The sequence below is a fragment of the Macrobrachium nipponense genome, chromosome 1 (genome assembly GCF_015104395.2).
Source record: "Macrobrachium nipponense isolate FS-2020 chromosome 1, ASM1510439v2, whole genome shotgun sequence".
In the NCBI taxonomy this organism is placed as follows: Eukaryota; Metazoa; Arthropoda; class Malacostraca; order Decapoda; family Palaemonidae; genus Macrobrachium; species Macrobrachium nipponense.
The window spans coordinates 80953104-80962838 of NC_087200.1; the positions used below are offsets into that span (position 1 = coordinate 80953104).

Genomic DNA, 9735 nt, shown 5'->3' on the forward strand with positions numbered 1-9735 from the left:
TACCAGTGACCTCTAGTGACCATACAGTGATCTCTCCCCTTATCTCAGGATTTGTATGAAGCACTTCGGATTTTTCAAACATTCTTTGGCTCGACAGGATCTGAGTTTCGTTAGCTACAATCGTAAATATGTTATAATTTCTCTGTAAACTTAAAAATATCAAGTAAAAAAAATAAAATTTTACAAACACTCCTTTATTAAAAAGCGCAGCAAAGTGGAACATAAATTTCTTGAGACAATTTGCTTTTCTTACAATTAATCATGTTGACAAAATTAAAAGCATGAAGCGTGGGCACCTAACATGGAAGAAAATATGCTACAAAAAATAAAAAATATATATTTCCCTTGTAGCATTGCTTGCCATGTTTGAGGCCCACACTTTTATTTCTGTAGACATGATTAACTGTAAGAAAATCCTGGTGTCAAAATTTTTTTTTCACTTTTTTGCGTATTTTCATGCAAGCGCTTTGTAATATAAGTTTAAATTTTTTTTCACCTTAGCATGGCTTTTTGAAATTAAATGGGTTTCAGTTGACCTTGGAAACTGCAATTACTTTTTTGTTGCTCTTAAAAATTCAAACCCTTTTTAAGCCTATCTATACAATTATAGTGGCTTTTTAGTGAATTTAAATTGTAATGGCTTCTTGTTAACTCAAATTTCAGTGGCTTTTTAGTTCTTTGAAATTTTAGTGGCTCATTAGTTGGTTTTGGAAATTGCAGTGGCATTTTAGTTTGACCTTATGAAATTGCAATAGCTTTTCAGTGGACCTTTGAAATTGTGATTGCTTTTTAGTTGACCTTTGAAGTTGCAATGGCTTTCTTTGCGACCTTTGAAATTACAATAGCTTACTAGTTGACCTTTTAAATTGCAATGGCTTTTTAGTTTACCTGTGGAATTGCAGGGGCTTTTTAGTTTTATCTTAGAAATGCCATCTCTTTTTAGTTGACTTTTGAAATTGGAATGGTTTTTTAACTAATGTTTTTGAAAGTGCAGTAGTTTTGTAGTGGACCTTTGAATTTTGCATTGGCCTTTTCATTTACCATTGAAACTGCAGATGATTTTAAGTTGGCCTTTGAAATTCCAGTGGTTTTTAGTTCACCTTTGAAATTACTGTGGCTCTTTAGTTCACATTTGAAATGACAGCGGCTTTTTAGTTGTCCTTTGAAATTAACTGGCATTTTAATTCACCTTTGCAATTACAGTGGCTATATAGTTGACCTTTGAAGGTTCAGTGGCTATGAAGTTGACCTTTGAAATTAGTGGCTCTTTAGTTGACTTCGAAATTGCACACTCTTTTTAGTTGACTTTTGAAATTACAGTGGCTATGAAGTTGACCTTTGAAATTACTGTGGGTTTTAGTTATCTTTAAAATTGCAGTGGCTCTTTAATTGACCTTTGAAATTCTAGTGGCTAATTAGGTCACCTTTAATATTACAGTTGCTTTTTAGTTGACCCTTGAAATTGCAGTGGTTTCTTAGCTGACCTTTGACATTTCAGTGGCTTTTAGTTGACCTTTGAAATTAGTTACTTTGAAGTTCTTTGAAATTGCAATGGTATTTTTGCTGCCCTTTTGAAATTACTGTGGATTTTCAGCAAGCCTTTTGACTTTGCCATAGCTTTTTAGTTGACCGTTGAAATCACACTGACCTTTAAGTTCACTTTATAAATTGCAATGACTTTTTATTTTAAGTTTGAAATTGCAATGACTTTTTATTTTAAGTTTGAAATTGCAATGACTTTTTATTTTAACTTTGAAATTGCAATGACTATTTTACCTGTGAAATTGCAATGACTTTCTATTTTACCTTTGAAATTGCAATACTTTTTATTTTCAATTTGAAATTGCAATAGCTTTTTAGTTCTTTGAAATTATTGGGGCTTTTTAGTTGACCTTTGAAATTGCAGATATATTTTAGTAGACCTTTGAAATTGTAATGTTTTTTTTTTTTAGCTAACCTTTGAAAGTACAGTAGTTTTGCCAGTGGTCCTTCGAATTTTCTTTTGGCTTTTTCATTTACCTTTGAAACAGCAAAAGCTTTTAAGCTGACCTTTGAAATTCCAGTGGCTTTTTAGTTTACTTTTGAAATTAAAGTGGCTCTTTAGTTGACCTTTGACATTCCAGTGTCTTTTTAGGATACCATTGGTATTGGAATGGTTTTTTAGCTAACCTTTGAAAGTGCAGCAGTTTTATATTGGACCTTTGAATTTTGCATTGGCTTTTTCATTTACCTTGGAAACCGCAGAAGATTTTAAGTTGACCTTTAAAATTACAGTTGCTTTATAGTTGAAATTTGAAAATAGTTGCTTTTTGGTTGACCTTTGAAATTAAAGTTCCTCTTTAGTGGACCTTTGGAATTGCAGTGGCTTTTTAGTTGATCTTTGGTATTTCAGTGGCTTTTAGTTGACCTTTAAAATTAGTTACTTCGTAGTTGACCTTTGAAACTGCAATGGGAGTGTAGCTGACCTTTGAAATTACTGTGACTTTTCATCGAATTTTTCCCTTTTCAGTGGCTTTTTAGTTAATCTTTGAAATTGCATTGACCTTTAAGTTCACCTTCGAAAATTGATTGGCTTTTTATTTGTCCTTTGAAATTGCCATAGCCTTTTAGTTGACCTTTGAAATTGTCTGTGGCTTTTTTGTGGACCTTTGAAATTGCATTGATTTTTTAATTCTTTCAAATTGCAATAGCTTTTAGTTGACCTTAGAAATTACTGGGGCCTTTTAGGCGACTTTTGAAATTACATTGGCTCCTTAGTTAACCTTTGAAACTGCCGAGGCTGAATGTTAATTGACCTTTAAAATTAGTGTTTTAGTTAAACTTTGAAATTGCATTAATTTTTTAGTGGATTGTTGAAATTACAGTGGCTTTTTAGTTTCTTGGAAGTTGCATTGGCTTTTTAATTGATCCCTGAAATTGCAATGGCATTTTAACCATAAAAATTGCATAGGCTTTCTATCACAACTTTGACACTAAAGTGGCTTTTTAGTTTACCTTTATATTTGCAAAGGTTTTTATTTTACCTTTTGAATTTGCAATCTCTTTTTAGTTGCTTTTGTAATTGCAATGGTATTTTTGTATACATTTGAATGCAATGGTTTTTAGCTGACCTTTGAATCTGCAGTGGCTGTTCAGTATACAGCTTAATTGTAGTAGGTTTTTAGTTGAGTTATGAGATTATTTGAAGTAACTTTTTAGTTGAACTATTGAAATTGGCCTTAATGAGATTATTTGAAAGTAACTTTTTAGTTGACTCTGAAATTGCCAGTTGCCTCCTCTAGTGACCTATTGAAGTTGCAGTGCTCTCTAGTTGACCATGAAGTTGCGGGCTGCCTCTCTAGTTGACCTGATGAAGTTGCAGATGCCTCTCTAGTTGAACCTCCTTGAGTGGTTGGTGCCTCGCTAGTGACCTATCAAGTGCAGGGCCTCTCTAGTTGACTATGAAAGTTCGGTGCCTCTCTAGTTGACCTAAATTGAGTAGCCAAGTGCTCCTCTAGTTTTACCTATGAGGTTTGCTTTAGGTGCCTCCTCCTAGTTGACTATGTGCAGTGCTCTCTAGTTGACCTATGAAGTTGCAAGTGCTCTTAGTTTACCTATGAAGTTGCGGTGCCTCTCTAGTGACCTAAGACCTAGTGCAGTTGCCTCTCTAGTGACCAATGATTTGTAAGCAGTGCTCTCTAGTTGACCTATGAAGTTGCAGTGCTTCTCTAGTTGACTATGAAGTATTGCCAAAGGTGCTCTAGGGGTGTGACCTATGAAGTTGCGGTTGCTCCTCTAGTTGACCCTATTGCGGTGCCTCTTTAGTTGCTAATTGCGTGCCTCTCTTAGTGACCTCTGGAGTTGCGGTACCTTCTCAAGTTTGACCCCTATGAAAGTGCCAAAGTGCCTCTCTAGTTGACCTTTAATGAGTTGAGGTTTGCTGCCTTCTCTAGTTGACCTAGAAGTTGCGGTGCCTCTTCTAGTTTGACCTATGAAGTTTGCGGTGCCTCTAGTGACCTATGAAATTGCGGTGCCTCTCTAGTTGACCATATGAAGTTTTTTTTTTTTTTTTTTTTTTTGTGGTGCCTCTCTAGTTGACCTATGAAGTTGCGGTGCCTCTCTAGTTGACCTATGATGTTGCAGTTCCTCTCTAGTTGGCCTATGAAGTTGCAGTGCCTCTCTAGTTGACCTATGTAGTTGCGGTGCCTCTCTAGTTGACCTATGAAATTGCGTGCCGTCTCTAGAATTGACCTATAAATGAAATGCGGTGCCTCTCTAGTTGACCTATGAAGGTTGCCGTGCCTCCCCTCTAGTTGACCTATGAAGTTGCGGTGCCTCTCTAGTTGACCTATGAAGTTGCAGGTGCCTCTCTAGTTGACCTATGAAGTTGCGGTGCCTCTCTAGTTGACCTATGAAGTTGCGGTGCCTCTCTAGTTGACCTATGAAGTTGCGGTGCCTCTCTAGTTGACCTATGAAATTGCGGTGCCTCTCTATTTGACCTATGAAGTTGGTGTTCGGTGACCTAATCTAGTTGACCTATGAAATTGCGGTGCCTCTCTAGTTGACCTATGAAGTTGCGGTGCCTCTCTAGTTGACCTATGAAGTTGCGGTGCCTCTCTAGTTGACCTATGAAATTGCGGTGCCTCTCTAGTTGACCTATGAAGTTGCGGTGCCTCTCTAGTTGACCTATGAAGTTGCGGTGCCTCTCTAGTTGACCTATGAAGTTGCAGTGCCTCTCTAGTTGACCTATGAAGTTGCGGTGCCTCTCTAGTTGACCTATGAAATTGCGTTGCCTCTCTAGTTGACCTATGAAGTTGCAGTGCTTCTCTACTTGACCTATGAAATTGCAGTGCCTCTCTAGTTGACCTATGAAATTGCAGTGCCTCTCTAGTTGACCTATGAAGTTGCGGTGCCTCTCTAGTTGACCTATGAAGTTGCGGTGCCTCTCTAGTTGACCTATGAAGTTGCAGTGCCTCTCTACTTGACCTATGAAATTGCAGTGCCTCTCTAGTTGACCTATGAAATTGCAGTGCCTCTCTAGTTGACCTATGAAGTTGCAGTGCCTCTCTAGTTGACCTATGAAGTTGCAGTGCCTCTCTAGTTGACCTATGAAATTGCATTGCCTCTCTAGTTGACCTATGAAATTGCAGTGCTTCTCTAGTTGACCTATGAAGCTGCAGTGCCTCTCTAGTTGACCTATGAAATTGCAGTGCCTCTGTAGTTGACCTATGAAATTGCAGTGCCTCTCTAGTTGACCTATGAAGCTGCAGTGCCTCTCTAGTTGACCTATGAAGTTGCTGTGCTTCTCTAGTTGACCTATGAAGTTGCAGTGCCTCTAGTTGACCTATGTAGTTGCAGTGCCTCTCTAGTTGACCTATGTAGTTGCAGTGCCTCTCTAGTTGACCTATGTAGTTGCAGTGCCTCTCTAGTTGACCTATGTAGTTGCAGTGCCTCTCTAGTTGACATATGTAGTTGCAGTTCCTCTATAGTTGACCTATGAAGTTGCAGCGCCCCTCTAGTTGACCTATGAAGTTGCAGCGCCCCTCTAGTTGACCTATGAAATTGCAGTGCCTCTCTAGTGACGAGACAGGGCTGTTCTGGAAGAAGATGCCGAGGAGCACATACATCGCCGAAGAGAAGAAGATGCCAGGACACAAACCTATAAAGGATAGGTTGACCCTCGCCCTGTGTGCCAATGCGAGTGGCGACTGCAAAATAAAGCCACTACTCGTATACCATTCGGAGAACCCCAGAGCCTTTAAAGCACACAAGATAATAAAGGAGAAACTCCATGTTATGTGGAGGGCAAACCCTAAGGCGTGGGTCACCAGGCAGTTCTTTATCGACTGGGTAAACCTTGTGTTTGGTCCTTCAGTGAAGAAATATTTGAAGGACAACAACCTGCCCCTGCGAGCCCTTCTCGTCCTCGAAAATGCTCCTGCACATCCACCACAGATCGAGGAAGAAATACTCGACGAGTATAATTTTGTGAAGGTTCTCTACCTTCCTCCAAACACCAACCCTATCCTCCAGCCATTGGACCAACAGGTAATATCAAATTTCAAGAAACTCTACACCAAGCACCTGTTTCGCCGTTGCTTTGAGGTGACGGAGAACACAAACCTCACCCTTCGAGAGTTTTGGAAGGAGCATTTTAACATAGCAATAGGCCTCAAAATTATCGATATTGCCTGGCAGGGAGTTACAAAAAGGACCTTGACCTCTGCTTGGAAGAAGCTGTGGCCTGAAAATGTGGCTGAAAGAAATTTTGAAGGGTTTGAGATTGAGGAAGAAGAGGAGTCGGTGGAGGAAGAGATCTTGTCCATTGGCAAGACTATAGGTCTGAAGGTGGATGAAAGAGACATCGAGGAACTCGTTGAGGAGCACTCCGAGGAACTCGTTGAGGAGCACTCCGAGGAACTTACGACTGACGAGTTAAAGGAGTTACAAGAGCAACGGCACACAGAAGCATTAACTGAAGCTACTTCGGAGGGAGAGGTGACAGAGCCGGAGATAATCAGTACAAAAGACCTCAAGGATATTTTAGCAATGTGGGAGAGGGTGGCAGGTTTTGTTGAAAAGAACCATCCTGAAAAAATTGCAACAAGTCGTGCGACAGAGCTTTTCAACGACACGTGCCTACATCATTTCAGAAACATTCTCAAAGGGAGAATGAAATAGACTTCCTTAGACATGTTTCTCAAGAAAAGGCCTTCAGCTCGAAGTGAGCAAAGTGTGGCAAAAAGGCCAAGAACTAGTGAAAGTGAAGAGAGTAATGAGAATTAAGCTAAAAGAAAATATTTAAAAATAAAAAAATATAAAATAAAAAAATATGAAAAAAATGTTAAGTAGCATTTAAGTTTAAGATATGTAAAGCACTTGTTAAGTAGCATTTAAGTTTAGTTACAACGTAGTGTACATTTACGTACGAATGTAGTGATAGCAAAACAGTCATCCGTCCACCTCCGCCTGTCTCCTCTACCCGCCACCTCCGCCGTCTCTGTTAGCTCAAGTCGTCTCATCTCCAAGGTAAGTAAATTGTATACAACCTTATTATATCTTCATATTTTCTTTCTATTTTGTTTTTATATAATATTTGTTATGTAAAAAGCTTTTTTCCTTATAAAATAACAAGAAAAAGGAAAAATATGAGGTGCCATTTTGAGGGTTGGAACAGATTACGGCCGTTTCCATTATTTCTTATGGGGAAAATTGATTTAACGAGCAAGCATATTAAGTTGCGAGCTCAACCACGGAACGAATTAAACTCGTAAGTTGAAGTTCCACTGCATATATATATATATATATATATATATATATATATATATATATATATATATATATATATATATATATATATATATATATATATATATTGTGTGTAGAGAGGCTTTTTCTTTGTCAATAATCTTTATGGGATTATATATAGTAAATGTCTTCTTAGAATTCCACTGGCCCATCTGAAAACAGTGAAGTGACTGTAGCCTATAAACAATTATCATACTAATACTACGATGAGTTATTTATGCAAGGATGCTAGGCTTCATCTGAAACAATTTATAATTCAAGACAACTTAACCCTTAAACGCCGACTGGACGTATTTTACGTCGACATTTTTTGTCTCTCGGGTGCCGACTGGACGTATTTTACGTCGACATACAAAAGTTTTTTTTTAAATTCGCGGAAAAATACTTTTAGGCCTACCAGCCGAAAACTCTTGAATCACGCGCCTTGGGGGATGCTGGGAGTTCACGGATCAAGGTGGTTTTGTTTACAATCGTTACGCAGACGCGCAAGCGCGAGTTCTTTATTGCCGCACTAAAAATTATCTGTGACACATCTCGGAAATTATTTCGTCACTTTGACATAATTTTTTTACCATTTTAAATTAGCCGTTACATGGACTATTATATATGAAAATGTGCGCATTTTTATGTAGAATACAACAAAAAAAATACTCATGATTGTAGCTTTTATCAGTTTTGAGATATTTTCATATAAATAACGATAAGTGCCAAAATTTCAACCTTCGGTCAACTTTGACTCTACCGAAATGGTCGAAAAACGCAATTGTAAGCTAAAACTCTTATATTTTAGTAATATTCAATCATTTAACTTAATTTTGCAACTAATTGGAAGTCTCTAGCACAATATTTCGATTTATGGTGAATTTATGAAAAAAACTTTTCCTTACGTCCGCACGGTAACTCTTCCCGAAAATAATCATACATGCGATTGTGGTAATGTTTGCACCATTTTAAATTAGCCGTTACATAAAGTTTTATATATGAAAATGTGCGCAATTTCATGCACAATACAACTAAAAACAACCCATGGTTGTAGCTTTTATCAATTTTGAAATATTTTCATATAAAAAATGATAAGTGACAAATTTTCAACCTTCGGTCAATTTTGACTCTACCGAAATGGTCGAAAAATGCAATTGTAAGCTAAAACGCTTATATTCTAGTAATATTCAAGCATTTACCTTCATTTTGCAACAAATTGGAAGTCTCTAGACAATAGATTTCGATTATGGTAAATTTATGAAAAAAATAACATTTTCTTTACGTCCGCGCGGTAAACTCTTCCGAAAAAATCATACGTGCGATTGTGGTAATGTTTGCACCATTTTAAATTAGCCGTTACATAACGTTTTATATATGAAAATGTGCGCAATTTCATGTTTAATACAACAAAAAATAGTTGAAGGTTGTAGCTTTTCTCATTTTCGGAATATTTGCATATAAATCACGATAAATAGAAAAAAAACCACGTTCGGTCAAATTTGACTCTACCGAAATGGTCGAAAAACGCAATTGTAAGATAAAACTCTTACAGCCTAGTAATATTCAGTCATTTATCTTCATCGTGAAATTCGAAGTCTCTAGCACAATATTTAAATTTATGGTGAATTTCTTTTTAAAAAAAAACTTTCCTTCCCTCCGCGCGCGGATTCTCCGCCACAAATCTCCGAAATGCGTAAGTCCCATTCTCGGAATATTTGCTCCGTTTCATATTAGGCATTTCATAGAGTTTTATATATGAAAATGTGCGCAATGTCATGTAGAATAAAACGAAAATATTTGAAAGTTGTAGCTTTTTTTCTTTTCTTTTCTTATTTCCGAAATAATTGCATAGAAAAAAATATATATAAAAAAAATCGACATTCGGTCAACTTTAACTCGTCAGATATGGTCGAAAACTGCATTTTTAAGCTAATATTCTTACAGTATAGCAATATTCAATCATTTGTCTTCATTTTGAAAGAAATTGGAAGTCTCTAGGACAATATTTAGATTTATGGTGAATTTTTGTAAAAAATATGTGTTTACGTCTGCGCGTTACGAATTCATGCATTATTTTGTGATAATATTTTCTCTGTGTTGCTTTTATCGTTTTACAATTTGTTATATACCAAAATGATTGCAATTTAGTGTACATTACAACGAAAAAAAAAATTGTTACCTTCAACCGTTTTGCGCACAGCGCGATTTGAATACAATTATATATGAAATTTAGTTTTTGCGCTATCATATATCGCATTATTTATATATGATAATGATAATTTTTTTCATTTCTGATGGTTGAATACTAAACTTCAGGCAATGACAAAAAAAGGAGCCAAAAATAAACTTAATCTTCAAAACTAAGCGCGTTATGATTTTTTGAAAAAAATATTTTTTCCGCTCCCGCGCTCACTCTGAAACGTCTCCGGCACACGAGACATTTTTTTTTTTTACCGCTTCGGCGTT

The 9735-nt window shown here is 36.9% G+C and overlaps 1 protein-coding gene across 1 annotated transcript; it reads left to right on the forward strand.

Moving 5' to 3' along the window:
* Positions 1 to 5586: 5586 nt before the first annotated feature.
* Positions 5587 to 6660, forward strand: LOC135218840 (tigger transposable element-derived protein 1-like). The gene has a single exon (XM_064255288.1). The coding sequence runs from the start codon at positions 5587 to 5589 to the stop codon at positions 6658 to 6660; it is 1074 nt and encodes a 357-aa protein (XP_064111358.1).
* The last annotated feature ends 3075 nt before the right edge of the window (positions 6661 to 9735 follow it).